This window comes from Argentina anserina, chromosome 7, assembly GCF_933775445.1.
Source record: "Argentina anserina chromosome 7, drPotAnse1.1, whole genome shotgun sequence".
In the NCBI taxonomy this organism is placed as follows: domain Eukaryota; kingdom Viridiplantae; phylum Streptophyta; class Magnoliopsida; order Rosales; family Rosaceae; genus Argentina; species Argentina anserina.
The window spans coordinates 18,257,677-18,278,449 of record NC_065878.1 but is presented as its reverse complement, the minus strand read 5'-3'; the positions used below and the strand labels follow the sequence as shown (position 1 = coordinate 18,278,449).

The 20,773-nt window shown below is 38.9% G+C and overlaps 3 protein-coding genes and 1 long non-coding RNA gene across 6 annotated transcripts; 3 read left to right on the top strand and 1 right to left on the bottom strand.

Annotated features, from left to right (window-relative positions):
* Positions 1–95: 95 nt before the first annotated feature.
* On the bottom strand, positions 96–8,471 carry LOC126801618 (protein GRIP). The gene is made up of 18 exons (XM_050529034.1): positions 8,159–8,471; positions 7,838–8,074; positions 7,638–7,733; positions 7,015–7,067; positions 6,812–6,908; positions 6,349–6,422; positions 5,831–5,951; positions 5,198–5,308; positions 4,559–4,635; positions 3,457–3,523; positions 2,987–3,052; positions 1,996–2,103; positions 1,769–1,899; positions 1,550–1,616; positions 1,401–1,468; positions 1,210–1,303; positions 808–878; positions 96–711 (listed from the first exon to the last, which is right to left on the bottom strand). The coding sequence occupies exons 1-18, from the start codon at positions 8,306–8,308 to the stop codon at positions 333–335; spliced, it is 2,067 nt and encodes a 688-aa protein (XP_050384991.1). The 5' UTR covers positions 8,309–8,471; the 3' UTR covers positions 96–332.
* An 802-nt stretch (positions 8,472–9,273) lies between these two features.
* On the top strand, positions 9,274–10,650 carry LOC126802422 (chalcone--flavanone isomerase 1). The gene is made up of 3 exons (XM_050530049.1): positions 9,274–9,570; positions 9,976–10,199; positions 10,286–10,650. Exons 2-3 carry the CDS (start codon positions 10,005–10,007, stop codon positions 10,514–10,516), a joined length of 426 nt encoding a protein of 141 aa, XP_050386006.1. The 5' UTR covers positions 9,274–9,570; positions 9,976–10,004; the 3' UTR covers positions 10,517–10,650.
* Positions 10,651–13,322: 2,672 nt separating this feature from the next.
* LOC126803079 (uncharacterized) lies at positions 13,323–15,138 on the top strand. 3 transcript variants are annotated; one of them, XR_007673053.1, is made up of 3 exons: positions 13,323–14,419; positions 14,497–14,542; positions 14,703–15,138. It is a non-coding gene; the product is annotated as an uncharacterized LOC126803079 (long non-coding RNA). The 3 variants fall into 3 exon arrangements; XR_007673052.1 differs by having other exon boundaries at positions 14,497–14,547; XR_007673051.1 differs by having other exon boundaries at positions 14,497–14,567.
* Positions 15,139–16,606: 1,468 nt separating this feature from the next.
* LOC126802328 (probable receptor-like protein kinase At5g59700) lies at positions 16,607–20,003 on the top strand. The gene has a single exon (XM_050529940.1). It carries the CDS (start codon positions 17,329–17,331, stop codon positions 19,765–19,767), a length of 2,439 nt encoding a protein of 812 aa, XP_050385897.1. The 5' UTR covers positions 16,607–17,328; the 3' UTR covers positions 19,768–20,003.
* The last annotated feature ends 770 nt before the right edge of the window (positions 20,004–20,773 follow it).

Here is a 20,773-nt window from a genome sequence, read left to right as displayed (position 1 = left end):
GTGATCCCCAGTTCCCCACTACAGAGAAAAGAAAGCAATCCAACACCACATTCTGAGTTGTAGGTTTTGCGACGGAGATAGCCGAGAAGCTAAAATATCAACTAACACCAACACCTTCCATTCCACTCGTTCTGTCTAAATATTCGACATTACAACATACGGGTTTGAGAATTCAACGAAGAATTAACAAATCAGTAAAGGTTGATACAAAGTAGTTACTAAGAAAGTATGCAACGCCTTTGGGTGGTCAGGGACAGATTTGATCATACTTTATACAGAGGATATCTATTAAAATTTAAATAGACAGCCACCTATCCGACATAATTATATGTCTATTTGGTAGTTGATGAATCACCAGATTGTAATTCCCTCTCAAGCTCGTCAAATTCCCACTCACCGACCTCCTCTGTTGAGTAGTCTTGACCAACCTTGCCAAACTCTGATTCGAGCTTTGCTAGGTCATCTTCAGGGTCGTGCACTTGCTCTACCTTGACTGCACCCGACTCCGAATGCTTCGTTGTCTCAGCTTTCTGCGAAGCTGAGCCGTCTGCTGCCTCAGCAGAGGGAGCGCTCTGAAACTTGTCACCAGATGGAGTTTCGGCTTGGGGAACTGGAGTCTCTATTTGTAATATTGGTCTCTCAACAGTTTCAAATTGCGCTCTTAATTTTTCAATATCATCAAACAGCTCCTTAACTTTTGGATCTTCTTTCCTAGTTAGGCAAGCCAAGTCATATTTAGGGTTTTTTTATTGCATAAAAATGAAAAAAAAAAAACAGAAAACTGAATAAACCACCAGAAAATCATACCTGGAAGCTTTAGCCTGTTCTGAATAAAAGTGCGCTTTCATGTTATCAACTACACTGAAGGTGGTAATAATCTGAAATAAAAACAACAATACTTGATAAATGCCTGTGTGTCAAGTACCAACAAAAGTTCTAGAACAGAATTGGGTGCCTCGAAACCAAAATCTGAACTCTGAAGCATACCCATGCAGACGAAAAGTTTGGATCAGACCCAAAATTGACATGAAAAACTAACTTTCATACAGAACCATCCTACATTCCTCACTCAAGATGCTAAATAGCAAACTAGTAAGTTCTTTTTTTTGTTTTATCTTTTTCAAATCAAGCATTTTAGATTTAGAAAGTCTACCTATTGAATCGCTAAAGGAACCCAGAGTCCTTATCTCGAGATCTGTGTGTGTTTACCTTGGTTTCATGGTCCAAATATTCCTCCTCAAGACTTCTTAATGGATTTAATACTTTAGCTTCCTCATTCTCTGCATTAGATACAACTCCTGACCTGTATAATGTTCGGTCAACATACATTAATAACAGACCAAACAGAACAAAGGCACAAGTATCATGGTGTCAACGAAAAAAGATGAATAAAACATTACTTTTTGCTCAAATTCTTAAGATTCTCCACAAATTTTCCTATACGGCTGATAGAAGGGCCCAACTCTTTCTGCATTAGAACATGAGATGTTAACTTAAAGAAAAAGATAGATAAAGAGAAAGAGAGACTGCAATGTGGAGGCGTCAATACCTTGTAGGCAGAGAGAAGATCAATGGCAAAGTTCACAAAATAGTCCTCATGTTTCTCCAATTCATCGCTTAAAACGTAAAAAGAAATAACTATTCAAACACTATCTATACAGCAGAAGAAAGAAAACAAACCATATATTCAACTACAACTTTCGGGTTTTTTTGGAACAAGGTGATGGAGCAATGAACATTTAGCATTAAACAGAGTTGAAGAACATACTTGACCTGCTTCTCCTTGATTTCTGCATAGGAACGCTGGAGTACCCAAGTATCTTCCAAAAAATTAATCCATGTCTGTAGAACATCTGCCTCAACCTTACATGAGGCAATGGATTTTGATAGTTCATCTTCCTGTAAAAAAAATTCAAAAAAGAATTAAAAAAAATGACTACAATTGAATGAACCGTGTGGGGGCGAGGTGGTTAAGATCCAGGATAAAATCAAAACCTTTGTTTCCAAGTGAGCAACAATCTTGGTATTAGCTTCCTCAAATTGGTCCCTCTCTTCCCTGGTATTGTGAAGGCGAGAATTAGCGGCAGCCAATGAGATATTAACCTGTACCAAAAGAATCATCATGATCAAATTGGCCCCTCTTTCAGATTCACAATCATGGAAGGGAAGCTAATTCAATACACATTTGGAGAAGGAAAACATCATCATCATAAAAAAATATAATTTCAGAGAATAATACAAACAGCAAAATAAAAAGTGAAACCAAGATCAATAATTATAAAAAAACTATAAGATCAGCAGTGATTTTCGCAATTTGAAACACTCATTTCCTATTTTTCATGAAATTTGTTATTTTCCTTTGAAAAATCCTACAAAAGAATTGGGTTGAGATTTTGAGTTCCATTAGTTCCATGAAGCGAGGATGGGAAGATTTAGGTAAGAATTATGAGACAATTTCAGGCAGAAGATATTGTGTGCCCGAGACAGTCTTAATTTTTTTTTTCTCTTTTAAAAAGGCTAGAGAAAGTTTGGGGGATCAATTCCCACGCAGCTAGGACATCTTTTCAAACAACATGATTGGACCGTCCTCTCACTTGAGATAATCTTGCTTAGCTCACTTGTATGGGCATAGTGCCTTAACTAGCTGTTGGTGCCAAGGCTTGAAACTAATGGGTGTACTTTAACAGCATGGTAACGAATCTAGGAACGATTTTTAGAAATTCTTTTGAAAAACAATATTAGTAGATGCATGCATGATCCTCGTATACATATTTTCATAAAACTGCAATATCAAAAGAACCAGAATATAAGATTAACAAGAAAACCGGGATATAGGAGCAAATATAATGTAATTATACATAGATACTTGTTTTCTATGTTGGAGCAAACATGAGTATATAATTAGGGCAAGATACAACAAAATAAAAGAAAAAGTTCAAGGAAGTACGCATTTAGGAAATCATAGATATAAAGTAAGTGAAGTAACCTTTTTCAATTGAGCCTCAAGATCGTCCCTTTGTCTTTCAAGCTCTGCAACCTCAGCTTCTATTTCCTGAAATGAAAGTCAAGATAAAATCTAAAATTTCCTCCCACAATTATGGACGGAAGAAAGAAGCTCCTAATTTCTGATATTAAATAAAACCAAGTTACACATTATACAGCAAACAAAATTCAGCTGGTTAAATGTAAAAGAACAAAAGCTGAAAAGGAGGATTACAATGACTGCTACTGTAACCTTGGAAATTAAATACATATTGCGGACGTCCGCTCTCGAAATTAAATACATATATATATATATATATATATATATATGAAACACCACATGAATTCAAGTATGTTGACATGTCCTCATGATAGAGAGAGAATGATATCACCTAAGAGTCTGTTTGGAATAGGTGGCATTCAAGTACAGACTACATAATCATCCCATATTTACATGTTAGTCCAGCACAGTACCTTCTCTCTTTCACCAACTTCACTTGCCTTGGTCACACGAACTTTTAGAGCTTCCTCTTTTTGGATTCTGTCATATAAGAGTTACAAATACATTAATTTTTGTCGGAATGAGACATTCTGAAAACACTCTTTCAGTAGAGACTACATAAAAATACGGAATCATCCAAGAAGCAACAAAGGGTTTTACAAGAACTTCATTGAAGTCCCTTTATGATTAAGAATGTGAGGATCCTCTCTATTCCCAAAATCAATTATTATTATTATTTTCATTCTATTTAGAGGATTTATAGACAATACAGGTTAATGGTTATAATGAAACCCAACTAAAAGAGCTATGATTCTTAGAAGTGTTGACCGTAATTACGGCAACGTTTCTGGTGATTAATGGATTTGTGGTCACACCATTACATCTACGAAATGAAGAATAGATTGAAGTGAAAAAGTGAACCCCATGACTTCTTTGGTTTGTTCTCACTTCTCAACTGCTAGATTTTGATCCCCTGGTGAGGAAATGAAGGTCTCTGGTTACTTATGCTGTAATGTTTCAATACTAAACCTAGAGGTGATTGTAAAATTGTAAAGATTCTGATAAGTTTGTTAGATTGACACACACACGCATATATATATGTATATGAGAATTTTCAGGTGCGAACGTCTGTACCTTACGTAAGGTACGGATTCGCCGATTCCGGTGACGGCAGGCTGCAACGGCGACGACAGCCACACTCCCCACCTCTCAGCAGTCCTATCTGTGCCGGTCGGAGTTCTATCGGCGACCCACGGCGGCCGGAATCGCGAAATCGCCGGAATCTGCCCAGAAACTTGATTTTTGCAGATTCCGGCCGCCATGGGTCACTGATCGAGTTGCGGCCGGCACAGACGGGATCGCCGGGAGGTGGGTAGTGCGGCTGTGCTGATCCACCGCGCCATTGCGGCCTACCGTTGCCGGAATCGGGACGTCCGCATGCGTCCACACCTGAAACGGCCTATATATATATATATATATATATGCTAATGCTACAAAGAAGTATATCCACGAATAAACCTCTAATTAAAGAACTTAACATGAGAATAATAGATTCCTGAAGTTGCCTTGTTCTACCTGTTATCTGAAATACGATTTTCAGCTTTTACCGAAGAGCTAGCAAGAGATTCTGATAAAACCTTCAATTTGTCAACCTGATTACACAATTGAAATAGTGTTGGTTACAGAATTCCATAACACAGACAGGGTAAACGAACAGGGAAAATTCATGGGTGTATGAGTGAGAAATATCACAATGAAGTTGCACACACACTCAAAAAACATAAAAGTGAAGTACAAGTATTCATCATTTCATAAGGCCGTAGCAATAAGATGGCAGATTCCAAAAAGAAAAATGCAACATATTAGCACCAACTTTTCAATCAAACATGAGAACAGTGGATAAAAAATTTATGCATGCATCACATAAAAATAAATATCTTGCCTCAGGCTAGATAAACCTTCTACACATTTCGATTCAACAGCTGTGCTCCTAGTACTACAGACAAATAGTTGCATCTCCAAAAGAGTAGCAGCATTTAGCAATTTACATTGTTTAATGGACACTTTGTCCATATCACAGCCAACATAAGGACCACAAGGCAATGGTATAAACTAAACAACATAGAAGTCACAAGAGGCAACCTTCGAACAAAATTTGAGACTGCTTTCAGACTTGTGACCAACTAGAGATAAAGAAAACAAAGCAAGACGTACTTTTTGAGCATGGATCTCTGAAGTATCTCCATTGTTCAAGAGTTTCTTCTTCTGTAAAAGCCCTTCTAATCTGGAACAAGCTCGAATTTGTGCAAGTGCTTTTTTTAATGCCTACCAGAAACACAAGCCAAGTAAATTCCATATCAATAACCTTTTATGCTACAGAATACACTATCAATTTAAAACTTTCAGCAATCCATTAAATTCAGTCTTAAGAAGGATCAAACACAGCACTTAAAAATGAACATGTACATCTTTACAGGGCACAGTTCAACTACATCGTGCGCATGATTGTGTTTTTGTTAGGTCCCGTTTTTAAAAAGCCCATGGAACTCTTTAATTGGATTCACTTACTGTATGCTCGTTTATCTTATGCATTTAATTTAGATTCACTAGGAACCTTTAACTTTAAAAAAATAGTTAAAATGCACAACAACTACAATTAAAATGACAAAGCCAGCTAATTCAAATGCTTATGACCTTAGCAGTAATCTAATTGTCTTTGGTCAAGCAAGTAATATAAATAGCATGACAAATCTATGAAGATTCTTCATCAGGGTACTCTCCATGTCTTTGCACTTCAAGTTTATTATACAAAACCAATGAGGCACAGTTAATGACAGCAAACCTTACCTCTACGCTTTCTAATTTTGTTTCTTCCGATGCTTTGTCATGACCTTCAGTTGATGGAGACGTCATCAGTGGCGTCCTTTCACCAAGCTTCTTCTTTAATTTAGAGGCCTCATCATCTATTCTGTAAAAAGGCCACATACTACAGACGTAATTAACATGATTATTGGCCCAACCTCATCGCAGATGAGTGACGTTATGTTGTCCAACTGTCTGAATATAATGAGAGCTCGATCTAGAACTTAAATTCACTGCCTATTCTAGTCAAGGAGATTAACATATTGAAGATGGAAGTTTCTCGTGATCATTTATCAACTGAGTGAACTGAGTTAGCAACATTCATTCTTTGGGATAAGTAAATGCAATTTTGTGTAGACGTAAAATATTGCTCTTGAAATTGCTACGTTAAGATGATGTGCATAACCTACGATTGAGTATATTGATAGAACTAAGTAAGCTTGATAATACCAACACCAAATAGCACAGAGAGATGGGGAGAGTAAAGCTCCAATTTCACACACCTTCTGAGATCAGCATTTATCTTCAATCCTGTAATTGCACCTTGTGCAAATTGAAGCAATTCCTCTCGCTTTACCTGTATACAAAACTATATGATGAACTAACAGCCTTCATTTGAGAAAGTAGAAGAAACTACTTTGGCATAAATTGAACAGAGCAAGTACTACTCCCATTAAAGTAATAGAACTAAAATGGCATGAAATGAACGGAGTAATCATAACTCCCATTAAAGTAATAAATCTGAGAATATTATAGTATAGTGAAACTGTGAAGGAAATTTGCATCATGTTTCATGACCCTTTCTAGTAGAGGCATAAGGGACAGTTGTATTGTATGAATATATCCGACATTAAAAGAACGAGAACAATTTTTACTCACACTTTACAAAAATATAAAATCAGATTTCCAGAAATCCCCAAATTTCTTAATAAGATGTATTCCGTACTAAAAGTTTCATGTATTTACCAATACTTCATCGTTGTAGCTAGAAAAAGCTTTAGCCAAGTCCTGTATGCTGCTCACAATAGCATTGTGAACTTCTTTCCCTCCAGTAAGACAGAGCCTGTAGATTTCATATTAAACAAAAGTTAGAAAGAGAAAACAAAAGAAGACTAAACAGAGCATACCCATGCTAAAGCGGACACAATTCATTAGTGATTAATTTTTACCTAAACATCTCCGAGAGTAACGCAACCTCTTCATCATTCGGTGCTTCAATAATCTGAATCATAGAAAAAAGTTAACCTGCAGTTAACTTCCATAATCAGCAATTTAGAATCATGCCAACTTAATAGTTTGTAATTAAGTATGTGTGATAAAGAAATACGATACTTAAATATATTCCTTCTTTAAAGTCGTGAGCACAGGTGTTCCATAACCCAATAGCATACGAGGCAGCACCTGAGCAAAAGTAAGAGCATCCCACAGAGAAACAATCCTAAACTCAGATTACTTTCCATCCTGCTCGGTTAAGTTCTGCCATCTAATTTTTAAGCAACCATTTACTCCATGTGAAACATTAGGTCATGCATATTTAACATCATTTCTCTGCCTGGATCATTTCTCAAACACCCTAGTAGTTACAACAAGGCCCAAATGAATGTTAACTTTACTATATCCAGCATCAGTTTTGATTCACAATGTACTCACCACCCCCACGTCCATGCACGACAGCAACCTAACAATAGTTCAAACGCTTTCTATACAGAAAAAAAAACCGCAAGTTTCCTTAACAGCAATGTCATGGTTAATTCCAACCACACTGGCGGCATTCAATACTAAAAAACCATACCATAGACAATGTAATGCCCTCCAGAGCCTGACTCATAAGAAAAACATCCCGGAAATTCATAGGCTCACCGCCAGCATCAGAGTCGTAATACAAAACCTATTCACAACAAACAACAACATTACACTCCATAAGCTTCTTTCACATTTTCACTATAAAACCAGAGCCAAAAAAAAAAAAACAAGAACAACAACTCTACTAACCATCGAAATCTTCTTCCTAATATCACTAACATCCTCCGAAGCACCGCCACCGCCACTGCCCTGCTCCGCCGCAGCGCTTTCCTTCACTTCCACCTGAGAAAGCTTCAGCCTCTCCACCTCCTTGAGCAGAACCACCCACCGCCTCAGTATCTCAGCCCTCTCCGGTCCTCTACACGTCACAGCTGCCTCCTCCAACCTCTGAACACTCTTCTTCACACTCCGAAAGCTCCGATTGCCCTGCGAAACATCAAACGCCTCACCGCTGAGCACAGAATCAAATGTGTGTAGTAAATTTCAATTCGAAAATCTGTTGAGACTTACCAGACGGTCCTGGAAGCGCTTGGCGCCTTCGGCGACTGCGTGGCCGGCCTGCTGGACGACGGAATCAGCGTAGTTCTTGACGGTGCGGGTGAGGTTGTTGTTGTTCCCAACCTCCACGGCTTTGTTCACCGCCGATCTCAGCCACGACATTTTTGCTACGAGTGTTGTGTGGAGGCGAGTATATAGTCACGAATCTTAGGTCGAAAATTAGGGTTTGATTTGAGGGAGACGATGAGCGGTTTGGGGTTTAGGGGAAATGGGGGAAGGGTTCGTGTTGGATCGAGAGAGCCATTGTCAGTTTGGAAGAAGAAGAAGAAGAAGAAGAAGAAGAAGACTTCATCGTTTATATTAACGTGGCAACGATTCTCAACTTAAGCGACGTCGTTTTGGTCGACTTAGTAACGCAAAGTGCAAACTACCGGTCTAGTTCCTAATAACAAATGCAAATCTCTTATGGTGCTCTTAACGGGGACAGTAGACCTTTAAAACCCTAAATCATTTGAGCTTAACACCTAAAGCTCCTTTCTTAATTTTCAATTAATTGTGGTTTGATGGGCAATTTGGGCACCACCCCATCTCTCTCTACCTACTACGCCTAAACCAAAAACTACAAAGGCATGATGAAATGACAAAACTTATTCCTATATGGCTATGTCAATCGTTTTCGTTGACATAAATTATGTACAACGTTACACTAATAGTACACTACTCTAACTTACATCTCCAAATATGTCACTGACATGTCGAATCTCATTTCGCCCCAACCATATATTCCCCACTCAACCACACTACTCCTAAAATATGAAAGGAAGGAGTGGACTTTCTAGGATGAGAATAAGAACCATGTTGTAGTATAAAATTTCTGACCCAAATATCCATACCCAAATAAAATTTCTTATTTCCCTCCATTGATCCACCGGTGAAATCTTCCCTGAGTTCCCTCCACGTTTTAAAGCCTCCTACCTTCCCTTGCTCACGCGCCATCTACTTCCATGAATGCTCTCTCTCTCTCTCTCTCTCTCTCTCTCTCTCTCTCTCTGAAACTCCCTCCCATGGAAACAGCAAACTCTACCAAAGCATCACCGGTTTTACCATATATAACCAGACCCTCACACACAGTTCTCCTTACCAAAATCATCTCTATCCCAAAAATAACAATTACATCAAATGGCACAATTAGAATCGGAAATGTTTTATTTTCTTTGGCTTTTGAGTTTTGGTTTTGATTGTTGGTGTTTTGCTGATGTGATCAGGAGTGAGGGGGCTAGAGATACATGGGAATTTTGTTAAGCTCTCGGCGATCGGAGTCTATTTGGAGAATAAGGCCGTGCCGGCGCTGGCCGCTAGGTGGAAGGGTAAGACGGCCGAGGAGTTGACGGAGTCCGTTGAGTTTTTCAGGGAGATTGTAACAGGTAAAAAATGGATTGATTTTTTTTTTTATCAATGGCTAAAACTAAACAGAGTTGTGGATTTTGAGATTATGATTGTGTAATGTACTTCAAATCATTGAAATTCAAGGCCTAGTTTTTGTCTAATCGAATTTACTTGTTAACTAAGCAATTGACACTGGAAATGATAAATTTGTAACCTTTGACCAAACCTTTTCTTGAGCTAATAATTATTGTGATTACAGAACTTAGATCACTTAATTAGCTGATTGATATAAATTAGCTCAGTAGATTTGCAATTGTGAGATCAGGACCGACACTGGAACAATTAGGATGAACATCTAAATGGATTCTGCCTTTGTTATTTGCAGTAAATTTGAATATGTTGGTCGGATGTAAACTAGTTGACTATATATATCACTTTTGCAGGTCCGTTTGAGAAATTCACACAGGTGACGATGATTCTACCACTGACGGGCCAGCAATACCCGGAGAAGGTTTCAGAGAATTGTGTTGCGATTTGGAAGAAATTTGGAATATACACTGATGCAGAAGCTAACGTCATTGAGAACTTCATTGAGGTCTTCAAAGATCAGACTTTCCCACCCGGAGCCTCTATCTTCTTCACACAATCACTAAATGGATCATTGACGGTTAGTAAACATAGTATTCACATTCACATTTTGTTTGACATCTGGAGTTCTTCAGTTTTGACATATTTGTTTCGATTCGGATACAGATCGGCTTCTCCAAAGATGGTTCCATACCCGAAGTTGGGAATGCGGTGATTGAGAACAAGTTACTTTCAGAATCAGTTCTGGAGTCAATCATAGGAAAGCAAGGTGTTTCTCCTGAAGCAAGGAAAAGTGTCGCGACAAGGCTATCAGAATTGTTGAAAGAGAGTGATCATTGCGTGGCCGGAAATGGGAAAGTGGAAGAGTACCCAAAGGAAGCAGAAGTTAAGGCCTGAAACTAGTAGAAAAAACAATGAAATGATCTTATTCTGTACTTGATGGTCTGCTTTTAGCTTCTGATAACCTTTCTTTTCTGTCCATATGAGAAATAATCAAGCATGCATTTTTAGTTTGTTCTGTTCTACATTGCTCTTATTAAGTATCTGAAGGCCTGCTTTAGTTTGTGATGTATTTTCTGTTGACCAATGAATTCGAATATTAAGGGGATGAGAAGGTTTGAGATATCAAAGGGTGGTTGAATTTCTTTCTACATGCGACATTCATTGGTACGCTACATGTTAATTTGGGATTGTTGCCGATGTACCAAAATTGATACGTACAGTTCCAAAGTTGCTGGAAAACGTGGTTACTAAGCTTTAGTATTTCTTGTACTTGTATTAGTTGTATATGTGAAGCCGGCCGCTCGTTTTGAAAGTGATCGATGTAACTAACGGGTCCCCGGCCGGGTGGAGATATCGAAGGGAACTTGATTTAATTTCTTTATATATGTGTGTGTGTGGTAGAGAATCTTAAGTATAGCCATCCATCATAGGGCTTCTATAAGAGAGTTGAGGAAAAATCTGTTGTACGCGGCTGTATGCCATACATACAGCAAATCCTTCCCAAAACTTCACACACTTCCCCTCGTGCACGTTCCCCTCTCTTTTGCCTTTAAAACATTGCTGTATAACATACAGCAATGTACTGCAGATGATATCACAATTTCAATTAATCCGGTCTTCATGAATAGAAATTCATGGACACCAGTGGCGCTGCTTCTGGCTTTTCATCTGCTCGGTGTTTCTTCTCAGAGTACGTTATTTGACATAAACTAGTTCTGCCTCTTGCTTATCTCAGCTGAAGTGAAATTCATATAAGTATATATCTATGCAAGTGAAATTCATACGTTATGTAGTTTCTTACAGCATGTTTGCCTCACGCAAAATATGCAATCAACCTGTTAGTTCAAAAAAAAAAAAGAGATCCTCGAAATCCCAGCTAGTGTCACCAAGTTCAGGGTAAATATTATGTTTGTGTATCATTAAGAACTACTTTTATCGTTAATGTTTTGAACTTAATTTCGGTTTTGTGAGATTTATTGTTCTATCTTGACAACTCTTCAGTAACTATTGGATGGTTGAACATTGATTGTGGGAACAATGCTGTGCGAGTCGATCCCACAAATCTACTGACGTGGGTCACTGACAAGGACTTGATCCAAACGGGCATCAACAAAGAAGTTCAACAAGAGCAATCACTTGTAGAAATGAACACCCTCCGATCATTCCCAGATCAGACGCAACAAAATTGCTATGCTTTGCCTGTTAATAAGCAAACCGTACGCTACCTTATTCGGGTTGGGTTCTACTACGGCAATTATGATGGTCTCTCGAACCCTCCGTCATTTGAGACTCATATCGATGGCCAAAAATGGTCGACAGTCAAATTATCAACCGGGGAAGAAGGATCAGTATTATACCATGAAGCTTTGTATGAGACTCATGCGTCAGGTTTCATTAGTCTTTGCGTTGTGCAAGTTGAGGATGGAGGGATTCCCTTTATTTCTTCAATAGAAGCTGTTCCGTTATCGTCTCCTTTTAATCCATTGTACTCTAAGATGGAGACGAACAACACTTTCGATTTAGTATCCAGGATAAACTTTGGTGGTGATGAAATAAGGTACGTATGTACTTGCAAAAATCCTAAACTAGCTATTCAGTATGTAAGCATACACAATCGTATCTTCGTAACAAGCACTTGCAAGATATTGCCATTATATCGAATTATCGATTAAGTAGCTAAGAAAACTTGTGTATCAACTATCAAATTGTCTTGGTAAAAACTGAAAGTTTGTGTATGATTCGTTTCATATAACAGCGTCACATGCATGCATGTTATAGAAATTAAGAATGCCATGTAAAACTAGCTAAGAAATTTCCGGCAGTTGATGTCGAGTTTTGCATTGATTGATGATTCAGGTATACGGGGTTATTATCAGAAAACTACAACCGAATATGGACACGAGGAACAACGCCGCCAAACTGCACGGAAGTTACTACCTTACCAGATATACTCTCCCCAGAAAATGACCCTCCTATTTCAGTGTTACGCACTGCGGTGGAATCAGTAGACCTTACCCATCCAATAACCTTGTCCGTTGGCCTCCCACAAACAACCTCCCAGTCAGGTTACTTTGTGCTTTATTTCGCCGAAACAACAATCCTACCTAAACCAGGCGATACCAGAATCATTCAGATCTACATCAACAGTGAAATGAAATCCTCAGTGACGCTTGAGTTCACCAAATGCAAGGTGATCACATTATACCCTGTGATCGTGGAGGGTTCAACAATTAACGTGACATTGGCCTCGGCTAGTAGCTCCACCCTACCTCCGATCATCAGTGCAATGGAAGTGTTTACAAGAGTGGATCCAGATCATGAAAAGAGTTCATCCCCTCCTCCTCCATCTCCGGCCTCACACGGAATTAGCGGAAACTTATTTTCTGCGCAAATTAATAGCGTTTCTTCACTTTCTTGTGTGTGTTTGTTTGTTCTATTGCTAGCTTGAAATTTGCATTGCATACTAATTTCCTATATATTATACGCCGGTTGCAATTTCAACAGTATAGCAACAGTATCGCTACAGTTGCACTACAGTCGGTGTCGGCTCGGCTCGGCTTACAGAAAGTGAAAAGAATAGGTTCTGTGGACCCGGGTTTTAATGCTGACTTTACTTTTGATCTCCTCTTGCTCCATCTGCATCTCTCTCCTCTCAAAAAACCCCTTCATTCGTTTGGTGATTATAGTGAAATAGATTGAATTCATTTGTGTGTCTCCCTTCTCCTTCTCTCAGTGCTCTCTTCCTCCTGTCTCTCTTTGTGATTGTAGGTGGTTTAGTTTGGGTTTCTCTTCCTCATCTTCAGTTTTTTTCTCTGAGGAAAACTGATGTTGCTAATCTGATCTCCCAGCGCAAAGCGCCTCCCCTAGAGGAGGAAGGGAGATCAAGCTTACTGTTCATTGGTATTTACATTCTTGCCATCGAATTTAGGGGTTTGGCTGTCAGCTGTCGAGCCAGGTATTTCAACTATGTTTTGCCATTTTGAGGGAATGCATTTCTTATGTGTTTCTTCTCGCGTTGGTTTTGTTTTGTCCAATCCGTTTCCATCGCCTTATGTTTGGATGTGCTCAAATCAGTTTTTCGTTCAGTTTGCGGAACTCTCTCTCTCTCAACGAAGTAGGGCGAGTATGATTTTCGTTTCTGTCTTTGTTGCTGTGCAAATGGAGCAGGAAATCAAAGCTCAATTATCCATCTCTCTTCCTCAATCATCTTTATCCAGTATCTTTAGTCATGTTAAGTTTTTATTCTTGGTTTTCACTTGATTCCAATTGGTGTTTTGATCTTTTTGCATGTGGCTAAGTTTTGTTCTGGGTTGCTATGGAAGCTCAAAGCCATCGTTTTCATATATATATATATATATATATATATATATATATATTTCGTTTAAAGCTTTATAATTTAGAGAATCGAAAGAATTCCATTTTAATTGATCAATAATGGGATCATGGGGTTTAGTCATTTTTTTCCCAACTCAAACCTTTTTTGTTAATCACTAATCGATTGGGTTTAGTTTATTATTATAAACTAATTAGATGCTCTGAGTCTGGGTGAGTAATTGAATCTAAAGGATGAGCCAGTTGGGAAATTAGCGAGAGAAGCTTAAAGATTAACATTTGATGCGGGACTAAAGTTTCATTATAGTTGAACAATACTATCTTATTATAAATAATATATGTAAAGTAATTAAGTTTTTTGTTTCTTACAAAATATCCACTATGCAGCTTCAGATTTCCATAGTGATAAACTCCGTGTCAGTCGGAGTATGTGTCTAAATTACAGTGAAGAACAACGGCCACCGTGTAAGTCTATAGCTCACATGTTTCTCAAGTTTTGATTATAAGTTTGTAGTTCATGCTTGCTTGGTCTATCTTTGTAGGTGAGAGTTTGGGTTTGCAGATCAAATTTTCAAGTGTACGACTAGAGTAAGGTTCATCAATTTCTCTTCTGGTATTGGTTACTTAGCTACATCGGTTTCGTTGTTATTTACTGTATTTGTTGATTAGAAAATGATTTAAACGTCATGTATCATGTAATGGTTACTTAGCTATATGCTGACTGCTTTTAAAATTTCACTATTTCCAGCTTTGGGTTGTGTTTGATTATATTTTTTGGGGTGCATATCTTGGCGGTTGATGGCTTCTATTGTTTTCTATGCTTGCTTCTTCTGTTGATACTCTGGGTTCATGCTGAGGGAGAAGAAATAATTGGCGGCAACTCCCTTTCCTTTTTCAATCATAAAGGTATAACCTCAATCTATTTGGTGTCATTTACTCAATCCTCTATAGCTTCTAGATATTCTAAGAAGTAGCAAGCTGCAAATCATAAAAAAATAGCCCATGTGTGCTTCAGTTTAGATTAATTTCATCAATTTGGACACATTTGATGTTCATTTAACCTCTCATGCCAAAAGTATAGAACATGAGCCAGTTTTAATAATGTTCATTTAAACCCTGCTTTTGTATATCATGTTTATAACAAAGTGACTGCTATGAAGTTATCAATCATGAGGTACAACTCATTCTCAACAGGAACCAATTATGCCTATTTTTTTTTGGATTTATTGTTGTTTTGGGGGTATGAAATAAGTTTCTTTGTGAAACGAGCAATGTGGCTTATTTGGCTTAAAACTGTTACTCATTTGAATTCATTATTCCAGTTCAGTACCTTACTTTAACACTTGATGGCTTCAAGTCTGTTTAAAGGGATCATGGACCAATAATTAGTATCAAAATATCAGTTCTGTTATATAAATAGAGACAAAACTAAACTGATTCAGTTATTTCTTCTTGAATTGAGAAATTTTTCAATTGTAGTAATATAAATAGAGATGTCATACCTTCTTTCCACTTATACTAGTTAGATGAATGTATCTTTCATGTCATTGTTTCTAACATGTCAGTATCCAATATAAACAAAGATACATAACGAACGTTATCGGACCGATCCGTCTTTGATTGTCTCGTCAATCGTAATCGTCAATTTGCTGAACATAATTTATACGACTCGGAGCTTAGAATCAGAACCTAAAAAGTTGAATATAACAGGGTTTGGGGGTTCAAGTTTGCTGTACAGAGCTTTAATAAGTAGGGCTGGGCAAAAAGCCCGAAAAAGAAAAAAAACCCGGACCGGACCGCCGGGCCCGTTCGGGCGGGCCGGATTTTTTGCCGGGCTCATATGTTATCATGTGATAAACGAGCCGGGCTTTGTTATGTCCGGGCCGGTTCCGGGCCTTCAAATCTTTAAACAAAAAAAACCCGGAAACCCGGGACATTAGGTGTTATTATGTAATTGGTTTTCGTAAGTGATCATAAACTTATAGAATAGATACAATGACACTGGAACATAACTAAATAACCTTAAACTTAACTAATTCTAATCCCATAATTCCCATTGTCGTCGCCTCGCACTGCCGATTCGCCGCCAACTAGCCAAAAACAAAATTAGGCCCGGAAAACCGGGCGGGCTCGGCCCGGATATTACCGGTCCGAGTTTTATCTGGGCCATGCAATTAATTGACCCGGGCCGGGTTTTGCCCGGGTCCTGGTTTTTTTAGAAAAAAGCCCGGCCCGTCACACTACAACCAGGCCGAACCCGGACCCTGAAAAAAATTGCCCGGGCCGGACCCGTGCCCAGCCCTATTAATAAGGTCGTGTGCCTTGACAAGCACGTCACTAACTAGGTCTTTGAATGGTGTCTCATAAACCAAATTGTACGTGACCAAAACCCTAATTGTTCTAACGCTTATCTGAAGTTGGGCCTGCCACCAAAGCACAAGGCCCAATCTCCAAAACTCACCGAAAGTATTCACACACACTGCTACAAATTAAAGTGGTTGTGGAAAACGCGTAGTTGCTCCCAACAGCTGACAACGACAAAGAAAATCGTCAACGAAATCCGACGACGTCAAAATATTCTTCCCCCCCCCCCTACTCATCACATCACACGAAACCCCATCTCACTCTCGCATTTTTGATTTCTACGACCAAAACACCATAAACTATTCCAACAATTCTTAGCTGTCTCCCAATTCCCTCTATTATTTGGTCAGCTTCAAACTTCTCCGACAACCCTTCTGATCGTTATCCATGGTCTCCCACCCCATTTCCTTTTGTGTTTTTGCTCATCATTGTATGAACTCGTCAAACACTAGGCCCTGGGATATTAATATACAAGTACAGATGTAAGATGTTTGTTGCAGTCAGCGTTAGGTCTCGCCACGTTTGTTGTGTTTTTGGAGTTTAATTATTTATATCGACGACGACTACTGAGCTGGTGGCGGAGCTCATTGAAGTGAAAGCACTTCTCTTTTACTTGGGTTTGTGATCAAATCCCAAAATGCTGAATCTTTAGTGTGGATCTTCATTGTTGTGTTAAGGTGAACTCGACCCCAACCTTACTTGGTTTGTTTTTTTGGCTCTGTTTTTGTTGGGTTGTTCTTGTTTTGATTCTGTTGATGAAAGAGATAGCAGACTAGTGTTGCCATTGTTATCTTATTATTACATAAAGCTTTGTCCCTGCCTAGTTGTGGAGCCATATAATTCTCTTATAATCGAACAAGTTGGGAACTTGTTCATCTTCTTTGTTTTGATCTTGTAATGAAGCATGTAAGGCACTAGGTTCTGCAATTTTCTATTGTAGTCTTAGCTTTGCCCCTTTTGTGTTTGAAAGGTTCTTTGCCCATTGCTCTTTTTTTTCTCAAGATTCGATTATGATGAGAGGAGGGACTGTTAGATTGCTCATTTGGGTTTCTTCAGCTTTCTGTTTGATGTTTGGTTCATTAGGATATGATCCTATAGATAATTTTCTGATTGATTGTGGATCATCGACCAATCAAACAGTTGGTAATCGTGTGTTTCTACCAGATGAGTCTTATTCAACTGTTCTTTCATCACCACAAAAACTCATTGCCAAAACCACTTTAAATTCCAGTTCCATTCCTTCCTCCATTGATCCAGCTGTTTTCGAAACTGCCCTTATATTCCCTGAAGGTTCTCGTTACACATTTCCAATAAAGAAGCAGGGGCGTCATTGGGTTCGCCTCTACTTCCACCCTTTTGTTCACAACAGCTACATTATGAGCCAAGCAAAGTTTTCTGTGTCTGCTCAAAGTTTTACCCTTTTGAAAGATTTTCAAATAGAGGGTGATTTTCTAATGAAGGAGTACATTCTAAATGTAACTTCTAGCAGCTTGGTTCTGACCTTCACTCCTTCCTCCAATTCGTTTGCTTTTGTGAATGCATTGGAAATTGTTTTGCTCCCTGATGAGCTTATTCCTAAGGGCGCTAGAGCCATTGGTTTGAAGGAGACTGAACAAAGTTTGAGTAAGCTGGCATTGGAGACAGTTTGGAGGGTGAACATGGGTAATGTAACAGTTTCTTCCCTAAATGATACCTTGGGGAGATTTTGGGATTCTGATTATTGGTACCTGAATAATGAGGGTGCTGCAAGATATGTGTCGAAGCCAGAAGCTGTCGAGTTCTCTGCTTCACCAACGAAGTACATTGCTCCTTCTTCTGTCTATGGCACTGCAACCATGCTCAAAACGACAAATGAACCAAGAATGGTTGCCAATCTGACATGGAACTTTGATGTTGATCCCGGTTTCAAGTATTTGGTTCGGTTTCACTTTTGTGACATGACTAGTAACGCTACTGAGAAGGTCATGTTCAAAGTTTTTATCAATGATTTGTACGCCTCTGACAGTCTTGATCTTAAAAATCTGACATCAAATTTCTTAGGCCGCCCTTATTTTATGGATGTCATCACGAGGGCAAGTGATATCCCTAAGATGAACGTAAGTGTTGGCCCTTATAGCCCAGATGGAGGTTATCTATACCCAATCACCATTCTTAATGGCCTCGAGATCATGAAAATAAGCAACTCAAGGAGCAGCCTTGATGTCTCGTTGAGGAACAGCTCTAAGATCAAACTTGGTGTTATAGTGGGTTTGGCTGTTGGAGTATTTTTCGCTATTGTTTTGGCTATCGTTTTGTTCCTATTTTATAGAAGAAGATTAGCACATGCCATACATTTGAAGGCAGAAGATGTCATGGAGAATGCAGAAGAAGGTAAAGACGCCAATGGGACGGTTATGTTTTCTGCCTCAAAGATTGGGTACCGCTTCCCGTTAGCAGCAATTCAAGAGGCTACTGAAAATTTCAGTGAGAATCTGCTTATTGGAGTTGGTGGTTTCGGCAAGGTTTACAAAGGAATTTTAAAGGACCATACCAAAGTGGCGGTTAAGAGAGGAGCTCCTCAATCAAAGCAGGGTATTGCAGAATTTCGGACTGAGATTGAAATGTTGTCTCAGTTCCGCCATCGCCATTTGGTCTCCTTGATCGGTTATTGTGATGAGAAAGATGAGTTGATCATCATTTACGAGTACATGGAAAATGGGAGCTTGAAAAGCCATCTGTATGGCTCAGATCATCCATGTTTAAGCTGGAGGAAGAGGCTTGAAATCTGCGTTGGAGCTGCGAAAGGACTTCACTATCTTCATACCAGCTCTGAAAAGACAATCATTCACCGTGATGTTAAGTCTGCGAATATACTGCTCGATGGGAACTTGATGGCCAAGGTTGCTGACTTTGGGCTTTCAAAAAATGGCCCCGAGACTGATCAGACACATGTCAGCACTGCTGTAAAAGGAAGTTTCGGGTATCTTGATCCAGAGTACTTGACAAGGCAACAGCTAACTGAGAAATCAGATGTGTACTCATTTGGGGTGGTGATGTTCGAAATCCTTTGTGGAAGACCTGCCATTGATCCATCACTTCCAAGGGAAGAGGTAAGTCTAGTTGAATATGCAACGAAGCGACATCAAAATGGTCAGCTGGAGGAGATTGTCGATCCTCGTCTTGCAGGTCAAGTAAAGCCAGACACATTGAGGAAGTATGGAGATGTAGCTGCAAAGTGCTTATCAGAATGTGGTGTTGATCGACCTACTGTGGGTGATGTGTTGTGGAACTTGGAATTTGTGCTTCAACTCGAAGGAAATCAGGGAAGGTCTAATCATGCTAGTCCTGTCAACAACTTGGAGACCAGCACTGTGTCTACTGTAGAATTGAGCATGGGAAGTTTAAGGGACATTGCTGGGGTCTCGATGAGCAAGGTATTTGCCCAGATGGTGAGAGAGGACATGAGGTAGATTGCAATGAAGCTTCAAGAAATCAATTTTCTTTTTCCTTTTTCCTCTTTCATTTTTGTGTAATATTTTGCCTGGTGAAGAGAGTAATGTACGGTGTAAGGTGAGATTCAAATCGGTTCTCAGTGTCTAAACATATGCATGGACAAAGCATCTACCAGAGAACCTTCAGGATTATGCATAGTAGGTTCTTTCATGTATTCATATTCGAATGAATGTGGTTGTATGCTTTTACACAATATTAGGTTCTGACTTTGGTCCCTTGCTCTTTTGTATATATACAAATGTGTTTGTATGCAAGAGAAAATTTCGGTAACATGACATATGGTATGGCAAGAGATCACACATATGAGTCTTGTGGTTGTGTATGTGCAGGAATCGATCAAGTACTCTCTGTGACTCCATATAGGTATCACAAGCTGCAGAGTGCAGACAACAAGGTCGTGTGGAACTTCATTGGTTAACCATTAAAAAGTGAGTGACATTGTTGTTGGTCTCTTTGATACAGGGGTAACTGAAACGCTGATATCTAGTTCCTGCTTGTTTAATTACCATCTTTGTTTTTATTTATCATGGTGACGGAAACTTGAACTCAAGACAATATCTACTATTGTAAATGGTAATGCTATAGTGACAGTAAGATGATATGAACAATAGAACAAGTGATATACCAGAATTCAGTATTCTTTTCTTTCTGTTCTGATCTTTACTGAATCTCTTAAGCATTGAATCAAGTTGTGAATTCAATCAAGATAAGTGTACCAAATAACATCAATCTACAGCGTAGTACAACTTAGATAGCACTAACAAGCAAGAAGCCTATCAAGTTGCATAGTCTGCAAACCACCCGCCTTTTTTGCCACCGGTATTGTCTTCAAACAAGGCTTGGTTGCGGGTTTCTGTGGCTTGGTGATCTTGAAATCTTGACGTGGAACACAACTCAAGACTTGTATGTTTTTTTGCCTCTTAAACGTCTCAAGCTACTCAGATCTCTCGTGAAGCTTCCTCT